The following is a 21,880-nucleotide window of genomic DNA, read 5'->3' as shown; positions in this document are numbered from 1 at the left end:
TTGTATAATTTTCCTTTTTTCTCCATTTATTTTTATTTTGTAAATTTTAGGTGGGGACCAGGCAGGTCCCCACCAGGGAGTGAGCAAGTAATTAACCAACATCCTAAAATGATCAATATCTGATTTACAGTTTTTTTTAAAAATATAATTATTGTTATTATTATTATTATTATTATCAATGTAAATATCTAAATACTATTAAAAATGTTATAGGCCTAGAAGAAGTACTTAAAAATATCAGAGCAGATGACACATTCAATTACCGGTACGATTAAAATTTATTAATAAATTATTAATATTTTCAAAGTTACCATGGTGGGGCTTAGGTGGTCAATCTGTAAAATTTCCTCACTGGATCTTTTATTCCTTTGCAAAGGCTAGTTTTCAACTTTAATACCAATAACCAGTTAGCTGCACTGAGCAGTAAATCTAGTAAATAATGTAGTATTTAAGCCAGACTTGGACTAGGAAGGGAGGGGGGGGGGGGGGGGGGGGGGGGGGAAGCCTAGCCTAAAACCTCTGTAATAAAATCGAGTCTAGGCTATGCCTAGGTTAGAGGCCTGTGTCTACATAGGGCTCTATAATAGTACTAGGCCTATTAGTCATTAAGCCTAATATAGGAGGCTAGTAGTAGAAATAGTGAATTCAAATATGGGCCTGCACTGAGGTAATAGAACACCAGGGAGGTACTATTAGGGGGACCCACTATGACACTCAAAGTAGGGAGCCTCTTGGCAATTCTAAATACCTAGACCCTTCACCCCTAAGCCAGAGGCCCGTCTTTTTCCCACACATGATCGAGCCGAAAGTTGTTCATCTAGGCCTAAACTAGGCAATATGCCGGGGGCCTTGGTCTATAGGCCTAGGTTGACTGAACGTTAATGTTTTTTAAAGCATTAGAGTTAATATAAGTCTAAAATTTTAGAGAAAGACATGATATACATACCTGTATACGTACTATTTTGAATCAAAAAACCCTGTAAATGCGTGTGTTTACAGTCATAATTCGGATGAATTCCAAAATTGCGTATTTAGAAATTGGTTTAAAAATCTACGCTGGTTCCCGGCGTTTGAAGCTGTTCCAGTATAGTAATTAAACTGTTGTAATCTGGTTGTATATACAATATACAGGATGGCATAAGCCAGATTAGGATTATATAACCCTCGCATATTGCATTTTACAAGGACAGTCACCAGTCCTACATATATGAATATGATGACAGTAGAATAATGGGGTGGCAATACAGACATTGGAAAGTTAATATATTTAATGGAATTAAATATTTAACATTCCGTTCCCCTTCTCCTTTTGTGTAATATAGCCGGCAATGTTGTGAAACACTAAAAAGTAATACATCTTAACTTTAGCAGTTAAAGTTGTAATAAAAGTTGTAATTTTAATTTATTATGCCCATTTTCTCTTCCAGTAGGATAATTTGTTCATGGGATGAAGGTTGGAAAATCCACAGACTATTAAAGTACAGTATTGTAGTACTAGTAGTAGTAGTAGTACAGGTCATTGAATTGTTTTCATTTCTTTCTGTGATAACGGCCTAATCCCTACCGCTAATATAAGACTAACTAGGCCTACGTATTATTTCACTCTGTGTAGACCCCATAAATTGATAATATTCCAGGGATCATAATTTCGGAAAGAAAATCACACAGAGATAACTTTTTTCTTACATTGGTTGTGCCATGGAGGAATGAGTTGTTGTGTGATTACCATAGAGCTATTAAACAACTAGAGTGCTGACAAGATGGCGAAGCAATGCAGAGTTGTGTATGTGTACCATCCATAGAGATATAATAAGAATACTAGAGCGCTAACTGCAATGTATTCGATGTTAGAAATACGCAAAGCTGTGTGTGTATCATCCAAGATGGCTGCCATAGATTAAGCCAATCAAATTTCGCCTAAGCGCTATCATTTTCAATGGCGCCCTCAATTTACACAGAAAGTTCAGCAGCTAGCTACCCGTATGTTTGAAACTCGAGCGCTGCGGTGTATGGGTGTAATGTACACGATTTTATTTTTTTTAAATATTTGAATAAGATGCTCTACTTGGCCTCTTTTTTTCTACGATACTTCAATGAATTGTTATTATCAATACTAATTATCATTAATCAAATAATTGTCAGTCAGAGGGCTTATTTATGGTAATAAAATGTACCGGTATAATAAGCCTGAAGGTGGCGCTTTCCTACGGCGGCCATCTTGGATGGTACACATACATTACTCTGCATTGCTTGGCCAGCTTGTCAGCACTCTAGTTGTTTAATAGCTCTATGGTACTATCCAAGATGGCCGCCGTAGGAGAGCACCACATTCTGGCTTAGTATACATATTATTACCATAAATAAGCCCTCTGACTGACTATTATTTCATTAATGATAATTATTATTGATAGTAACAAATTATTAAACTATCTTAGCCAAAAAGAGGCCAAGTAGAGCATCTTATTGAAAAATTTAAAAAAACTTAAAATCGTGTACATTACACCCATACACCGCAACGCTCGAGTTTCAAACATACGGGTAACTAGCTATACTGAACTTTCTGTGCAAATTGAGGGCGCCATTGAAATGATAGTGCTTAAGCGAAATTTGATTGGCTGAATCAATGGCAGCCATTTTGGATGGTACACACACACACACAGCTCTGCGTATTTCGAACATCGAATACATTGTAGTTAGCGCTCTAGTATTCTTATTATATCCCTATGTACTTTGCGAAATTTGATTGGCTAAATCTATGGCAGTCATTTTGGATGGTACACACACATAGTTCTGCGTATTTCGAACATCGAATACATTGCGGTTAGCGCTCTAGTATTCTTATTATATCTCTATGGTGATTACAGACAGGGCACACTCTGTGTGTCGAGGACGAACAACAACTGAAAGACGAACTATATAGCCGAAACATACGAAGCCACGCCCCCTCGGCTGAACCCATTGTATTTAGCAACAACCATATATATCATGATATAATAGAGATAGACTCTAAACTGTCTTGCGTTATAGCTAAAAATATATATAAATAGATTTTGAAGATATACTAAAAGAGGAATCTGTGAGTGAAAAACTTGGTTGGTGCCCATTCTTCCTTCATTCATCTGATCAAATCAAAATTATTATACATTTCCAAGATTATTCAAAGACATTCAGATACAGGTTCAATTATGTAAGTTCCTTTTCGTTGCTTTATGTTATTAGTGTTGCTACAATTATGGCCTTTTTTACCGGTGGCTTGATCAATTGAATAAAGTCGGGCAGTTGCCCGACTGATGAATGAAATGTATGAAAACTTGCAAAAAGCTCGAATTACAGGCCTATAAGTTGACCTCCCTGCCCAATACTAAGTGTACAATATGTTATCGACGTTATTGAATGGATAATACCAAATAATAGACCCATATCTCAGTAAACATGGCAGCGATAATATTCACGCGTTGATTTTTCGTTGTAGGCTGGCACAGGTTGATAAAACTTGGTTACATGACTTCAATCAGAATAATACCAGGATAATTCGGTTTGTTTCCTTGCCATGGTAACAATACAATAACTGAACTACTGTCAAAGTGTTCCATCATATTGTACGTGGCACAGAGCCAAAGAAATTATTCTTTGGGTTCAATGAAAATAGGTAATGAACTTTAACATGGTAGTGAGATTTAAAGATATTATTCAAAGGTATTATTCTATGTTAAACTAATACACTTGCACAACATATAATTGTATTGTTAGATTTTGGAAAAAAATAGTCAGAAACAAAATACGATATTCAATTTTATAAATGTCTTAATTAACAACATTGATAGCATAACTTTATACAGTAATAGTATGCCTTAGAAAGACGAACATTGTTTATCAACTTAGTTAAAATCCTTCACCATAAAATTGGTCTTTGTACTGACCATTATAGGCCTTTTGATTAAAAAAAGAGACAAATAAACTGTACAGTATTATTTCTGGAAATAAGAGACCCGCGTGAAACAGATACCGTAGCATATGGCCGCTAACTCAAACACTCGTTGATAAGTGAGAGTGCTGGTCAACCTTAGCACAGATGAACATGGTTGAAGCATCATCAGGGGCGCAGTCAGGGTAAAATTTGAGGGGGTCAGGCCTTGCGAGCGCAGCGAGCAATTAGACTGGGGGCCAGGGGCAGACAAGGGCCACTGGTTAGGGTCCAGGGTCCGAAGATCCTGGAAAATTTGCGTTATTTTACGTGATAAAAGATTGAGAGGTTTCACCACGTTAATTTCTATAAAACCTCTAACAATAAATCAACCTGAACGCAATGTGTAAACAAGAATAAATTTGGTGAGATTTCACTTTTCCTGGTTCCACCAACAAAGGGTACAATGATTTTATAATCATGAACCTCCGATAAAGGCTTATCTTAAAATATGTCTTAGAAGGAGGCATGTTGTTCTATTACCTACCAAGCTTGGACGTGAGAAAGCGTATAGTCTATTTATTTGATAATATCGCTTTTATATTATTTTCTTTCATAGTGTTGCGCCTATATATAAGTTGACGCAGCTAATGATGCACAACTATACAGCGTCTAATTTTAGATAATCTGATTGTATTTGTTGTCAAAAAATATTTTTACAAACTTTTAAGGTGGTAGCTTACAGGAGATAAATCAAAGGAAAAATCCAAAAGCCAAAATGTATTCGCGGTCGCTTATAGCGGTGGCTTATGAGAAGTATCAAATGCACTGATTAGACAAACGGGGCCATTTTGAGAGTGGAAGGGAGGTGATCGCTTATGGGAGGTATTCGCTCAAGGAGGTTAAACTGTATATTATACAAGGAAAGAGTTAATTTTTACCAAATAAAATTACTTACTTCTTCCCTAGACACAATGTTTAGGGCATTTATTCAAAAACACAGAAGCAAATATTAACAAAATCAGATGCAATATTAATTAACAAAACACATTTCTTTTGTTAAAAGCAAGATAAATATATTTTGAAATTTTCTCAATTAAAGTAAATTTGTCAGTTGACATTAAATTTATGAACTTATTTTCTGGTGGATAATTGTAAAAATAGCTGGTAATAATTTTCTCTTAAAAGAAAAGCAAATAATGGTGATCTTTGTTGGATACCATTAGTACAACTAAATACGTTACTAATTTTATTATTGATTTTAACTTGTGCAGATAATTTAGAGTACAGTACATTGAAATAACAGGGTTGAGAATTTTACCATTTAATCCAACTCTTTTTAAGTTTATAAATCAAAAAATTATGATTAACAGAATTAAAAACTTTTTTTTTAAATCAACAAACGCCATATAAACTCTTCCTCTTTTTTACATAAGTATTTTGTTATAATTGTATTTAAAATGAAAATATTGTCAGTAGTACGATAATCTTTTCTAAAACCAGCCTGTTCTTGGTAGAAAAAATTACTTTCTTCAGCCCAATTATTCATCCTATTATTAATAATAATCAAATATAATTTACACATAATGGGTATAAGGGAAATGCCTCTATAGTTTTTTTTGTATTTCTAGCACTTCAATTTTTAAAGACTGGAACTGTGAGGCGTTTTTTTTTTTTTATTGAATAAGTTGGCCAATGTTTGGATGACTGAGATGGGTGCATTAATATAGAACCTATTAAACCATAATTTCCTGGTGATTTTCCAGGATTGAGAGATTTTATTGCAATTTTAACTTCCTCTATTGTAATGCTATTGTTCCAAGTATCTAACTTGTTCAGTACCATTATGAATATTGTTATTATCATTATCATTATTAGCTTTGTTATCATTATTATTGTTGTTATCGTTATCATCATTATCATTATCATTATTATTATTATTATTATTATTATTATTGTTAATATTACTATCATCATCATTTTTTAATATTACTATTATTAATATTATTATCATTATCGTTATTTAGAACAGAATCTTGTAGTAAAGACCTAAAGTATGTGAACCATCGGCTCATGCTCATATAATTATTTTTATTTTCTTTTAGTTTTTGCCAAAACGATTTCAAATTATCATCATGTTTTTTTAAATTATTTTTATAGATGTTAAGTGCAACATGCGTACGGTTACTTCTAAATCTAATCAGGCTTCTTGTGACTTGTTTTTTTTTTCAAATATGTCACATTCGTTATCGAACCAACTATTTTTTTTGTGATTAATTTTTATCCTGTGTATCACTCCTTAGGCATTCTTTACAAACATATTTAAACGCTGTAGTAATAAGTGAGATTTCTTCATCTATAATACCTTCGGCAATAAAATAAGTGTTTTCATTTGCTAACTCGATACGGGTAACCAAATAGTTACCATGATTGTAACATAATGTTTTAAATTTCAACTTTAATTATTACTGTAATCGGGATATTTTGTAAATTTTGAGGGGGTCAGGACCCTCTTGACACCCCCCCCCCCCCCCTTGACCCCCCCCCCCCCCCGTCCAACTGCGCACACGGTCATAAATAACATCTGCATATTACTTTACGCAGTGTCTGGTGTGGATCGACAAATATTAGGCCTAGGCCTATAGCGCAACGGTATTGCTGGCCAATCAAGTGTATCACCAGGCCGAGGAAAACACAGTAGCGGTGCCAATGGTGGGACAGGGGGCTTAAACTCCACGGACAGGTTAAGCCCTTGCACGTCAGACCAAAACAAAACTTTTTAAAAATAATTTCTTTTGAGGTAAAATAAATACATAAACATAACATAGGCCTAGATAAAATGTGTAGGACACACAGCGGGCGGCGTCGCTAGTGTTAAAGCCCCCAGTGCAAGTTTTTTGCCGGGTCTTTTAAGGTGAGAGAGTAAGTCGGAGAGACGGATACATGGGTTCTTTCAGATATCTCCGGAGTACTTTTAGTCAGGGTACTTTTAAGTGTCACCTGATCGGATCCAGAGACAGAGCCTTGGTGGGGTATGATCAGGTGAAACACTTAATGCTCATTCTTAGCGCTATTTACAGCGTTGTAAGGCGTAGAAATATCTATGTACTTTAAAAAGATAAAAGCTTGCTTATAGATTATGAAGATGTATTATATTATGCATATAATAACCCTTTAACGATGCGAAGCGCAGGCGGCGAAGAACCCAATTTGGCGGATAAAACGTCAATATCCTGAGAAAACCACAACAACACATTGAAATACAGTCTAAAAGGCGGCGAAGAACCCAATTTGGCGGATAAAACGTCAATATCCTGAGAAAACCACAAGAACATATTGAAATACAGTCTAAAAGCAATAACAAAAGACACAACAGACGCAATAATAATAACAGCGTTAAACGAGTGAGTCTTAAGTAACTAAAAATATATTAAAAATTACTTTAATTTCTGTCGATTATTCCAGAGTCTCGAGGCGTAACAAGAAAATAAACATTCTACAATCCCTTATTATGACGTGTTAGGCCCATGGAAAAAATATTAGTTTATTACCCCCTCCCTCATCACTTTTGGGGAAATTCTGATTTTATTTTTCAATCACATATATTTTTATTTCAAACAGTCGTTTTTCCATCTTTTTTCACTTGAAAAGCTCAGGATTTCTTGCAAATATGTTTACTGGTACAATAAAAACATATTTTTAAATATAAATTTGATTCCATTCTTATGACTTATTAAATGTGTCCCTAACCATTGATTTACTTGTGAACATCGGTAGAATGGCCGGGCGGGGTTAGCCAAAAAACAACAAAAAAAAACACCTCCCTCCCTCATTAGCTTTTACTCTTTTATAGGGTGATAAACTAATAATTTTTGTTTATGGGGCCTAAGTTCTACATAGATCTATGTCTTTAGATGAGACATAAGATAACATAATTTACTTTTTACAGTCTCTCTCCCAAGGCCCAGGCTATAATTAATACAAATAAAAATATTAATTTTATTCTAATCGCTGGTCTCCACGGTTGGTGACATCTTTTCCCCCTTTTCTGGCTCCCACTTTGATGTTTGTAGCAATCTTGGAACATACTGGTGCAATAAACATTTTTTAATGTCAGGTTGTCAGAATAAATTACTGATATGTCTATTGTTACACTTGTTTCCGTGTAACATGTGTGACAGCGGCGAGCTGATTTGGTCTAACATGGAAACATCATATCACATTTCAAGAGGAACCCGTGTGCGACAGATTTAGTTAAAACAAGAAAACAATAATGATGGCACGTAATAAGTATATTGAAATGAACATAATGGCTATGGCTAGTAAAACTCTGGCATACACGCTTTACATAAGCATCATTCATATTGTCGTGACTATTTGATAAAAAAAATATTTGTATTCCCAAAATTTTATTTCCTAAAGCAGAAAAAAAACACACAAACAAATAAAGGAATCCCGTGCTCAGAAACACATAAAAGCACAAAGCAAACAAAGAAAAACAAAGGCAAAAGACAGGTTGACTAGAAAAATGCAATACAGTCAATTGGTGTTCATGGCATCATTTAAAGTAGTTCATTTCAAAAAACTTAGATGCATTGTCCCATGCAAAACACCCAAAAAATCCCGATAAAAATTACTTCCGAAATCAATTGGCCCATCCCGAAGCAACACAACAACTATCAACCCAAACAACACAGTGCTAAAAAAATGTCCACCCTTATTTTTTGCAACAAAAAGGATAAAAACACCTCCAGTTACCGGAAGTGTCCTCATCATTTTTATTATAATTATCAAGTTTAAAAATCAGGGTACATACTCTCCAAACCTATTAACAACACCGATGCCCAAGCCAACAATATGCCTGTCGCTGCAAAGTGAGCAGGCCAACTTTACACATGGGATTCGGTTATCAGGAAATATGTGGCGCTGTACAGTAATAAGGTACAGAAATTTACAACCTTCCCTTAATCAAAAACATTTCAAACATCAAAACATTTTTTTACAGACCAACATTTTTTTTTTGTATTCTTTTGATACAATAAAACCCCAGGATTATTCATTTAAAATCTACTATACAGATTGTTTTAAAATTTACCTATTTTTTATGAACGTACTGTTGGGGAAAGTTTAATAAAAACTTTTTTTTAAAGTTTAAATTTTGGCCTATTGAATGGTCCCTATAGCCCACTGCTTACACATTAATGAAGCTTCGTAAATATTAATTAACGTAACTACCGTGCGGGCGTCTTTATTTTGTTTTCGTTTTTAATTCAACAGTTTCGGAGACCATGCACAGTCCGAGAGTTAAGAAGAAAGATCTAATATCCATTGATTCAGCACAACTGATCAAAAACAAAAACCATGGCTACAGAAAATCTAGTAGTACTAATCCTGCACAGATTTCGAAACCAAGGTCCAAAGTTAACACTAGTTTTAACGCTAGGTTACACGTGACCACTCAAGTATATCGATCTACTCCTGGTTCAAGACTAGTGCCGCAACTGATTGTAGGGCAGTCAATGAAACGTCGTGATCTAGTACAGAAGACGAGAAACGTCAGTATGAACGGAGAAAAAAATGGAACGGCTAGCCCGCCTGCTGTTACGAATGGACACGGTAACCTGTCACCAGAGGCAGCCAACGGGGAGAGAAGCTGTCCTATGATGAGTATGAAAAGTAGGACACCTTCCCCGCAGCAGAAGTTCATAAGAATACAGAACTTTTCAACTGGAAAGCAGTATGTTGATACGTTACACCAGAAAAGGGAGGTAAGCAGATGCAGTTATGTCTCATCAGTCATATTAATAGGCCTAATAATAATAATAATAATAATAATAATAATATGGACATTTATATAGCGCTCATTACACAGGTGTTACAAACAGAAAAGACGAGGCATTTGCAGGGTCTCATATTCTTTTATGTAATGTTTTACTTTCGAAACCTGTTTACGTTGACAGTACTACGGTTACCTTTGTAAAAATTTAATGACAGGCATTCCTAAAAAAAAAATAATAATAAAGGGAAACATTTGGGCTAAATGATCTATTTAGGCCTAATTGATTTTTCTTGAATAAGTGCCGCTCTCAACGTTATGCGCCGCACAAAATGTGACTGTTTTCGCTGAGCACCGCTCTAGCGCCGCGGATATTATGACATTTCCAATAAAGCATTATGAATCTTTCAACTACAAACTCTATTTTTTTTTTGGCATTTTAAGATCTAATGGGCCTACGTAATTATATAATAGGCCTAGTTTTTTTTAAACTGTAGGCACATTTTGAATTATTGCAATTATTGCGGGATCTTTTTTAAACGTATACAAACTTCTGACAAGGATATTAGAAGTCAGTAACTGTAGGGTCTGTGTGATCGATAGAGTAGGAGATTTCATTTTCAGAAAGAAACATGAATACACTACATTACTGAGCCCTATGAAACATTCATATTTTGGAGCACCGACAGCCAAATGTATGGGGATTACACATAGGCAATCTGCAGTGGCGGATTTAGGGGGCGTAAGGGACGTACGCCCCCCTATTTTTTGCAAAACAAAAAGAAAAAAAAAAGAAAAAATTACACCCACAGTGTTTAAGTCTTCTTTTCCTACCAAAAAACCCACACAATACAATGCACAGAGGCTGCATTTGTCACTGTCAATTTCAGGTACCCTGTATATTAAAAATTCTTTTAAAAGACATAGGCCTACACCTATTTTTTTTTTTTTTTAAATTTAATTTGTTACTGAAAAACTACCACGCTAGATAGTCAAAATCGACTCAATACAACCTCATATTCCTCAAATGTGCTGGGTTCAGGGGGCTTCGCCCTCTTGCACCCCACCAGGGGCTCTTCCCCTGGACTCCCCGGGAGCCCTAGGCGGCCCCTGGCCCCCAGCCTAAGGCTGCTCGCTTCGCTCGCAGATTACGCCTATCCCCTTTTCTGACAGGCAGAATCCTCCCTGACCTTGATAAGAGAATGACCATTTGCGACGTGTTAGTCGGTAAATAAACGTGAATTCAACCCTATCATGAACGACAAACAAAAGAATATGAATACAGATAAAATGAAAACGTTTACGAAATGAAGCTAAATCAGAATGGCAATGTTCAATTAACATATATCAGTCCCACTTGTACATTAGGCCTATGTAATGCCTCTTTGATTAATTTAATGATTGTGTGTTGACAGAGCTGAGTCAAGTATGCTGAAATTATAGTCTTCAGCGTAATTTCAAGCAGTTTGTGAATTATTGTTTAGGTGTTTGTAAATGCTGAGACAATAGGTTAATCAAGGCTGTAGCAAGCGGTCCAGCTGGTCCGCTTTTGGCCTGACCAATAATTAAGCAATCGATATTGTTTGTATGCCAAAATTGTCATTTTAAAGCAACATAGTTTTTTTTTAAACAAAATAACAGTATGGCCTGACTCAGCACACATAACATGCACCTACACTCGTAAAGGATACCGTTTTATAAGTAGGTCATTTATAAATAGGTCTAATATATGAAATTGACTACAACAAAAAAGAATTTTAAAATGTTTTGGACTTTTCAAACATGGCTTTTTAAAGAATAATTATAATTTATATAAATTGCAAATTAATGCAAGTATAAAAACTTGCATTAATTTTTACAGATCTGACGTGTCTTTTCCAAAGATACCGTAATGTACCGCAAATTACGCTGTACAATCATTACATACATTAGTAAAGTTTGTCCTCCAATCCGGGTCCCGAATTAGAAGGTGCACTTTCCAACCATGTGTATATATATAATCATAATATCCGGAAATTCATGTATATAATTATTTCCATTCTATATTTACAGTATTTATGTATCTTGTATTGTATAAACCAAAGAATAAACAATTTAATGTAGGCCTATGTGTAACCCGATGTATATGTATAAACATAATATCCGAAAATTCGATAATTATTTTTTCCATTTTCGTCGATATAAACTTACCAGGCTGCGCACACAAAATTATAGACAAGAGCAAACGGCGACCGACAGGGGTATGGTTATGCTGTAAACACACTTTGAATATCAAAAGAAGTAATCAATTCTAATTTAACGTTGTTTTAATGTTTGTAAAGCAAACGGAACTTAGACAAATTTAATGTATATATTCTGTCTCCGATCGGGACAAAGATGTATTGGCCCAACTAGGCCTATTATGATATTTAAAAAAAAATACGGTAACATTTAAACCTTAATTTAATATATCGTGTTCCTTCTGCAATAAACAAGATGTATTTTAGGATAAATATATTTTCAGATGACTTAAGAATAACAAACTTGGAATAACAACAATAATGATATGGAATGAAACGTTTTCTCAAGTTATTTCGTGTTTTTGGTGATATCTGGGTGGCCCTATCTCGTTTTGCTTGCAGTAACCCACTTCAAATCACTCAAAGGTGCCACTCCCCTTGACAAAAAAAAAAAAAAAACCAACAAACTATACTATATTTTTTTTTCTTAATGATGGAAAATAAAGATTGATTGATAACTAATTCATAGCATTCTGATACCACCGTCACAAATACATTTCTTAGGTCCTATACTAATTATCTAATTTATAGAGTTGTTGCAACGTCACAAACACAATGTTACCTTTATTCCTAAAATACCAGACTGGTACAGGTATTACGGTTTATTTTGCAGTTGCAGCTGCAGTTTAACCTATTTTATTAAATGATTTGCAGTTTTTTTTTTGTAGCATTGTTATACATGCCTAGGGCCTAGCAATTGATCTGTACAAAAGCTAATCTAAAGGAATTTCAGTAATCGATGTACAAACACAATAAATCCATAGCATAGACGCATGAGTAGCGTAACAGCTATAAGCTCTCACTGGCTAAAGTCAGGCGCCCCGGGTCCTCAAGGGGCCCTAGTAAATTCAATTTATTTTTTATATATATCAATATAACAAACATTAAACTTTATAAAAACATTAAGCAATCACGTGAAACAAAAAATTAAACCATGAGCAAAAGCACTGACACATGAGTATGATACATATGTTTTTGTTCATAAATATTTATTGATTTTAATTGGCTCATTTTATTTGGTATTTATTGTAATATGTTTATTGGTGATATCTTAGTTAAAATTAAGTATGCTTTTTTGGGGTCAAATCACGATACATAAACTTAGAATTCGAATGTGTAAAAAAATCATTTAAATACGTCGGAACGCTAAAAACGCCAGAGAGGCCGAGGGCACCTCCCCGCCCCACCGGGTGCCCTTCGCGGCCCCCGGTCCCCAGCGTCTGTCGTCCCTAAATGGCCACTGCCCAGGACACTCCGGCCCCTTTGTTTACGCCACTGCATACACGTGGCCCGTCACTTAGATGGATAGCATGAGCTATTGTAAGACTTAAGACTTAATAAGACTTATTGTATTCTTCGATGAATAGGGCCTTTAGGTGTCTTCCAGTTTGAACTAGAATGTGTTAATTTTATATGCATTTTCTATAGGTAACCGTAATACGTATGAAGTACCGTTAACAGTGCCGGATCCAAGGGGGGTTCAGGGGGTTCGGACGAACCCCCCTTTGTAAAGAAATGTAACAAAATACTACTGAGTCCTGGCTTACAAAAGGTATGCTGAAACCTCAGGGGCGGATCCAGTAATTTTCTGACCGGGGGGGGGGGGGCAATCGGTATTCCACACCCACCTCAGCCCCACCATATTTGGGGCTGAGGACGTGAGCAAATTTTAAGAATAGGACCCTCTAGACGTTTGAAAATGGCACTCTCAGATGGTAAAAATATGCTTTTTCAAAGCAGTGTTCCTCTACAAAAAATTATTGACTTCCTCTCGATGGGAGCTATGCTCCCCCTCTTCCTCTCCCCTCATGGGCATCGCAAAGGTCTAATCAAGGACCTATAGTATATTCTATACTGGGAGTCGCAAAACAAATTATGATTTTGGTACCTCTAGATGCCCGGAAATGACACTCATTCAGACTTAAATACTTTATCTCCATTTTAAAATTATGTTTACAAATGCAGGGGTCCTGGCCGGCTGCGCAACCCACCCCGCTGGATTAATATGCTATATGTCCTACAGTCGATGTCAGTGACACATTATGCCGTTTTGTATCAGCAAAGCTCTTTTGGATCAGGGTGCCATAGAGCGAGGACCCTACTAGACAATATGGGTAAAGAATATCCCCCTCTAGACGCTCGGAAATGGCACTCTCGGACGGTAAAAATGCTTTTTGAAAGCAGTGTTTCTCGACAAAATTATTGACTTCCTCCCGACGGCAGTTATCCTCCCTCGTATGCTCCTCCTCCCTTAGACACCCCTGGGGCAGATGCAGGATTTGGCGGTAGGGGGTGCGTGAGGGTCCACCTCACTGCCCCCACCATGGTTGGAGCTGAGGGAATAGACAATTTTGAGAATAGGGATCTCTCAGGCGTTGATCCAGAGTTTTAGCTCGGTTTCCAAGAATCGCTCACCCTATCACCGACAGTCGTGTCAGTAATTGTGGTTCAGGTTGCGAAGGGCAGCTAGCAATGCACCCTGATTCGTCTGCGTCTGCAACGCATTCGGAAAAGTTGAACCAGGTTCAACCTTCCCGACACTGTCGGCGACTGTCGCCGATAGGGTGAGCGATTATATGGAAACCGAGCTTTACCCTGACTATCGCACATAACTGCGATGATGAAGAAGATGATGATGATGATGATGTGATGTGAAGATGATAAGAAGGCATCGTAGCAGGTGACGACAGGTAAATTAACAGGCCCTTTGATATGAGTTTCAACCGAGGCCCGTATCCCGAGTTCGTCGTCACATTTTCAATGCACACAATCGGACAACAGTAATTACCTATAAGTTATATAATCAGTACATTCTCGACTGTCATAAAAATATCATATATCTAAAAAATTACGTTATATGCATGCTCAGAAGGGGGAATTTTAACCTAAAAGTTTGATATATGTTTCATGTTGTTTGTTGAATGGTCTTTAGTGATATTATATTCTAATATGACCACAACATAAGGAAGAACATTTTGTCACCTACAAAGTTCAGACCCACATACCTTTATATTTCCTTAGGCCTAAATCATAAGGAAGTCCGCTCTATATCCAAATTTCATGGAACTATACGTTTTATGCATGCACTGACGTGGGAATTTTGTTTTATGTTGTTTGCTGAATGGTCTTCTTTAAAAATATAACAGTCTAATATGACCACAACATAAGGAAGTTCATTCTTTAAATGTTTAGTAGATAGTACAGAGAATTATGATTGTTTTTCAAAATCATTATACACATATTAAATCCAATTTTTTTAAAATAAATTATAAAAAAAAAAATGTTTTCAGTGCACGCGCCGACGTGGAAAGATTAACCTAATAATCTTGTTAATAATGCGGTTCTAAAAATAATCACAACTTTTAAGTTAACTTCAGAAAAAATAATGCATTTTTATTGTACCGTCACCAGCTTTGAAAGTAATTAAATATGCATAAATTTCTTCTGTGATTGGTTGATTACCAACATTTCAATGCTTAGTGGTTGGATGGTCTTATATAATAATGAGTAACTCTCATGAGTAATAATTTCATATTTCGAAAAATTGTTTGGAGTAATGATCACGTTCCATGATAGATTACATCCACAGTGTGCCCCTAAGCCAAAATTTCAAAATTAAATAAATTGCGTTTTTCCGAATTACGACAGACTGAGTAGATTAGGCCTACTGGTTAAAATGTAAAAAAATAAGATTTTATTTTTAAATCACAGAAAATCACAAATTTATATTAAGTACATTCTCGACTGTCTTGGAAATGTGAAGCTTATCAAATTTGGTTGGTGCGTTATACACACTCATCGTAACACCCCAACTACTGGATATACGGGCCTGGAAACTTTACATTTTAATTATACTGTTATTAGATATCGTCTCAATTTCTCAGTATTCTTTTTTTAAATTCTTTTTCCACTTCCAACACTGTATGATTTGAAATATACATACCGTTCACGTCGTTGCTCTTCTTCAGATTCTGTGTTCATTTTCAGTCTCTCAGTGATCGGTGGTTATTTTTGACTTTCTTTTTAGACTGTAGCTCTAGGTCTACAATTAGGCTACCAAGACTTGTTTTTTGTTTTGTTTTGTTTTTTTAACGAATAGCATTCGTTAAAATGATGAAATACTAATTCATTAATCAAAAAGTAATAATTAAAATAATATGTTTTCGCTTTGGTGTAATTTTGGAATAACAAAATATAATAAAATTATATATGTCTTTCAATAAGGTTATAAGAATCAACGCACATGTATAGCCTATCCTCCCTGTGAATGGTTTTGTGTTAACCATACATTGTGACATACATGATGATGATGATGATGATGATGCACCACCTGCACCACCTCTGCATCCGCCCCAGCACCCCACCCCTCACAGGCTTTCGAAAGGTCTGATCAAAGGACCTATAGTCCTTTATATATTCTATAAAGGGTAGTCGCAAAGCAAATTATGATTATGGCACCTTTACATGCCCGGAAATTATTTAGACTTAAAATTTGAAAATTGTATCTCAATTTTTTAACATTTTGACAAAGTAGGATGGCCCTGGCCGGCTGGGCACCCCACCCCCACTGGATTAATAAATATATGCAATACAGTCGCTGTCAAAGACACGTTATACTGTTATTAACGAAGCCATTTAGGATCAGGGTGGTATATAGAGCGAGGACCCTACTGGACTCATGGGTAGGGGCATCAAAGGGGCCAATAAGGGTCGGTGGCCTGCGGATTTTCGCACGAGAACGCGTAGGCGTTACTCCATGCTGAGCATGGATAGCTGTTCTATAGCTGGGTACTACATTCCGGCTAAAAGACTCTGTCTTTAGGTCTCCGCCTTTTGGCCTTTTTACATCCTGATTGATGCGTCGGGGATATAGTGTTGTGTTCGTTGTCAATCAATGGAAAATTCAAAATTAGTGAGTGGTAAAATAATCGAGGTCTCCTTAGGGTACACTTTCTTTTTTTTCCCTCTTTCTTTCTTCCCTTTAACTCTTCTCAATTTTTTTTTCGGCGTGACTGACAGAGGGGGGGGGCCCCGTGCCACCCCCACCCCGCTGGATCCGCGCCTGAGCCTACCTAGGCATATAGGTTGGCAAATCAGACAAACTATGCTTAGCCCAACTAACCTTCAATTAAATAAAATTATACAGAGTGTTTTTGATTCAATGTCGTAATAATGTATGTACGAAAGTGCGTTCTACGCAATATTGTTGGAATATAATAATATATTGCTTATGTCTTTTTTTTCTATATATAATGGCCTGAAGAATAAGATAAAATTACCTGATCTTTTTCAAGAGGAGAAAAACCTTGAATTTTGAAGAACTTAAAAACTCCTCAGAAGTCGGGAAAGCTCATTTCTGGCCATCTAGGAATCAAAATTTTCCCGGGGGAGGTCCCCAGGGCCCCCCTTTCATTTTGGGGGAGTGGGTTTTAGACATTTTGAACCACCCTCTTTCATATCCTGGATCCGCCCCTGCTTAAGCTGAGCTGAGCGTTCGGTCGAGAGGCATGAACACTGCTTCCTGTGCTAAATACCCTGGTTCAAACCCAGGCAGCGTCGGATTTTGATTAGAGCTCGATCGCTTTTCCCCTCCTTGAATAACCATCACATGAGAGTTACGCGGGATAAAGGACAATGTATCCGAATACATGTCGGCACTCGCTGCACTGCTGCTGCTGCTATTTTCCCAGCGACGTATGTAGCGAGGTGGTGATGGGCCTCAGTGCAAGACAATTGCCGGGCCCTTTAAGGTGAAGCTTGGAGGGACGGAATTTCTTTCTGACCATCTCACAAACGTGAGTCCGGAATACATTTAGTCGGCGTGCTTTAAGTGTCATAAAGGCACCTTGTTGTTGCACCCAGACACAGAGTTGGGGGTCTCTTAATGCTCATACATTCTGAGATTTTTTGCAACAGATACGGCATTAACGCGCAGAAATATCTATAAAATATTCGAAAAAATGTAAAGTTTCAAACAAAAACGTGCTTGCCGATATTAGAATAGCTTTAGGGACCATTTTTCAAAAATTAATGTAGTACTTCGTACCGTAGTAAAAAGATCAAAAAGTCATCTTACTGGAAGTGTTTGGTGGCACTTAAATTGTAATGAAGATAATTAATAATAATTATGGGCTCTACAACCTAATAGTATTGAGGGGTCCTTTTAAAATTTAAGTAGGTTATTTTAAAGTTATATTTTAGATCTATAGGCCTACTGAACGGACCCCCGATAGCCCCAGGCCCCAGTTCTTTGCATCGGCTGTACTGCCCATATGCTTACGTAACTGTTTTCCATCCCTTATATCTTCTGCTGCTCTTCCTCAACATTTTTACAACCTACAAAAAGCTGATGACAGGGCTTTTTCTCATCCTGCTTACCATCTTTGAAATCATTTTGCAAGTCTTCTCCGGACATTGACTACATTCGAAAGGCGTTTTAAAACCCATCCGTTCGCTCTATACACCTTAACATGGGCCTTGTATAATTTGGTAATTGGCAATGTATACATTTCAATATTAATGTTTAATTGAGGCCTTACTTATTTTTTAAATGTAGACAACAGCATCATGTTCAGAAACCCGTTGCCTTGGATCCATGATGTTTCCAGAAAAAGCTTCAACGGAAACAAGACCAAAGGAAGAAGTTTTAAATCACGCAGTAGATTTCATAAACGAGTACTACGACCACATCAAAAAGTAAACATTTATCTTTACCATGAATGAAAGGTGTAGTCGCGTTAGTCTGCACAATATAAGAAATTACAAATCTCGGCACCTAAAAACAAACTACATCATTTATTAACTCTGAATCTTTACAAGTAACTATTGTTAGTGTGCGAAATGTCATTCATTTTCATTAAGTGCACAACTAAGTTACTACATAGGGCTTATGCCTACAGAAGTGTCTCAGACTTAAAGGTCTGGTTACACTATAACGATAACAATCAACGTTAAAAAAAAGCCAAAAAGCAATTGTTAGTATAGAAAATACAAGAAATAAGAAAAGTGTTCACACTAGCACAATTCGCTAACGATTTATCGTGTATACGATTAAAATAATTTCACAAATCTAACCACATGACTTCATATTCATGGGAAAACGATACTACTACTATTTTAACGTTTTTCTATGATTATGACGTCAATTTTGATTTGATTTGTCAAAATATTTTGTTATCGTATACACGATAAATCGTTATTAAATTGTGCTAGTGTAAAAACCTCTCTTTCTTTTATTTTATATAGGAACAATTGTTTTTAGCTTTGTATTCTTGATCGCTATCGTCATATTATAAACAGCCTTTACTCTCTTGAACATGAACTGAGGCCTAGAATATGAGTAAATTCAACTAGGCATATTTTTATATTAATGTCTTTCACTTATATTATTCTAATCCTTCACTTTTTTCCCTCTGTTTCTGCAGACGGTTGACGCCGTTATATGAAAGCAGAATTAAGGAAGTAAAACAGAGTATTGAGTCAACAGGGACATATACTCTCACAGAAAAGGAACTTATTTTTGGGGCAAAGTTGGCTTGGCGAAATTCAGCCAGATGTATTGGTAGGATCCAATGGACTAGGCTACAAGTATGTGCAATCTTTTTATTAGTTAGTAATTATATTGTGATAATTTTCATAGTCGTAGGAAGCATTTTGCAAGTGGTCCGGCCAGCGATTTTTTTTTTGTTTTGTTATCTAGACAGTGTGATTTTTTTTTTTATCTAGACAGTGTGACCAGCGATGTGAATTGAATTATGCCGGAGGTTGATGAACAATTATGCTAAATTTTTATGCCAAATTTTGAGGGAACAGATACAGCTACAATACAGATATCGGTCTAGGTGGGAGAGGAATGCTAACTTTTTTCATAGTCGTCGGAAGCATTTCCTAGCGCTTTTCTGATTAGTCAGTATAGTCAGTTTGATTGAAACTCCGGAAAGGTCTATTGTTACAACTCCTAAAACTTTAGTGATGGTACGAAATGTTATGGCTCTATCTCTAGCACTCTAGGACATAATATTTAATGTAAATTTCATTTTTCCCTATATTATTTTAAATTTTCTAAAACTTTGGTAGAGATAATTCGGTTGTCCGAAAAACATGAATGTACAAGACCATGGCCAGGGCTCAGGGGTGAAGCCTGTTAGACGCAGAGCCATTTTCAGAATTTTAGAGGTTCTAATATTCGATTTTATTTGAGAAAGTTTTAAAATTAAGTATACAAAGCTACAGAACAAAAAGTCCTCACAGAACTATGCCACCTATGCCACCGAATTGTGTTTCGCTGCTTTTGTTCCATTTACTGAATTTTGTTACGTCAATACGGTAGCCTTTGTACTTAAATTTCAAACGTCTACATTTAGATTTAGATTTATGACCAAAATTATGAAAAGACCCTGGCGATCAACCGGGTTCATCCACTGAACACTTGACACGGCCTTGCCATACTCAGCAGCCACAGTGCTCACAACGGCCCCAGTCCCATATGGGTCCCCAGCAGGGCTTAACACGTTTGGCTGTTAACCTGCAGACACGCTACCCCTATCCCCTCCAGGGGTGGATACACGACGATCGTGTGGGGATAGAATCCAAACACACTCAGCCCCCACCCACCACGGTTGGTGAGCAAATTTTGAATGACTCCTCTCGGTGCCCAGAAATAGCAGCTGACGATCCGCTTCCCCAGAACCCTTAGACATTGTGGTGATGACACTCTGGCCGACTACAACCACAAATATTATATACATTATTATTCATTTTTATACCTATGTGTATGATCACCTCTGTGCGGTTCCGACGGCCCTAATGTTTCAATTGAAGAGTTGGTTTTTAAATAAAAGTAGGTGAAACAGCTTTAGAAGAGAATCACAACGAGGTACTCTGAGCGCAATGGTACTGTGACGTATTGGCTCCGGCCAGGTGTGATATTCATAGGCCAAAATAGCAAGTATGTTAACAAGATATTTCCTGTCTTCTTTCTTCTATTTAGTCAACTGATTGGACAATGCTTATGTATTATCAACACACCTAGGAAATAATTACTGTATATAGAGAAAACAAAAAAAAAGAAAAACAATTAATAATCTGTTCTGCCTTATACAACATAAACTGGTGAAAAAATTCAGTGTGAAAACTAGGAGGAAAATACTGGGGGGGGGGGGAGATAACCGGAGGAAAATAGAAGGAGGAAAATATCCGAGGGAAATTAGCCAGGGTAAAGTAACCGAGAGGGAAGAAATCCCCGAGTGGGAAAAAAAAACGTGGGGGAAAATTAGCAAGGTGGCAATTGCCATAGTGCTATTTTCTGTAAAGTAAAATCTAAAACCACCTAGATTCAGGGGCGGCACTAGCGGGGGTCCAAGGGGGTAAATGACTCCCGTCGGGGACGTCTGGACCCCCTGTCGGGGAATTTCCAGCAAGTTTATTGGGGAAAAACCAAATATTGAGCGCTGAAAGTACAATTCAAGCATGCCTTACTAAGCTGTCAAATTTTGGGGATGAAAACTGTTTAGTACAAACAGTGCTACTGTATGTGCGAGGTGCTGCATACTATTGCGATCGTCTGGGGGTAGCAGTAGCGGCGCCAGCTCATCCTAGTCAGGGGGATAGTACCTCCAACAGGGGTTAGTACCCCGGACAGGGGGACTCTTAACTTGCATGGTTTTCTATCAAATTATCATTTTTGAATAAAGATTCCCATAATTAATAAACAAACTATTATATTTAATTAAAAAAATCCCCGACATATTACATTTTTTCGCGACCGAGAGGTGGGGTGGGGGGCTAGGCTTCCCCGACGGGAGGGTGTTTGGACTCTCTTGTCAGGGAGCTTGGAGCCCTCGTCGAGGAATTCCTGGCGCCGCCTCTGCCTAGATTTTGAGTCTACTCAATTAAAAAGTCTTTCCGGGCTTTTCCAAACTC

The 21,880-nt window shown here is 36.8% G+C and overlaps 1 protein-coding gene across 1 annotated transcript in view; it reads left to right on the top strand.

Moving 5' to 3' along the window:
* The window catches only part of LOC117124609 (nitric oxide synthase, brain-like), a 44,326-nt gene that overhangs the window by 9,254 nt on the left and 13,192 nt on the right, over positions 1 to 21,880 (top strand). The window contains exons 2-4 of the mRNA XM_033270905.1: positions 9,182 to 9,672; positions 18,516 to 18,655; positions 19,384 to 19,546. Coding sequence (XP_033126796.1) covers positions 9,193 to 9,672; positions 18,516 to 18,655; positions 19,384 to 19,546 — 783 coding nt within the window. The 5' untranslated portion in view covers positions 9,182 to 9,192. The remainder of the gene's footprint in view (positions 1 to 9,181; positions 9,673 to 18,515; positions 18,656 to 19,383; positions 19,547 to 21,880) is intronic.

Source organism: Anneissia japonica, unplaced genomic scaffold (genome assembly GCF_011630105.1).
Source record: "Anneissia japonica isolate Jap-2015-1 unplaced genomic scaffold, ASM1163010v1 scaffold287833_len2544123_cov190, whole genome shotgun sequence".
NCBI lineage: Eukaryota > Metazoa > Echinodermata > Crinoidea > Comatulida > Comatulidae > Anneissia > Anneissia japonica.
Note: the sequence above shows the minus strand (reverse complement) of the source record. Positions and strands in the feature narration are given on the sequence as shown.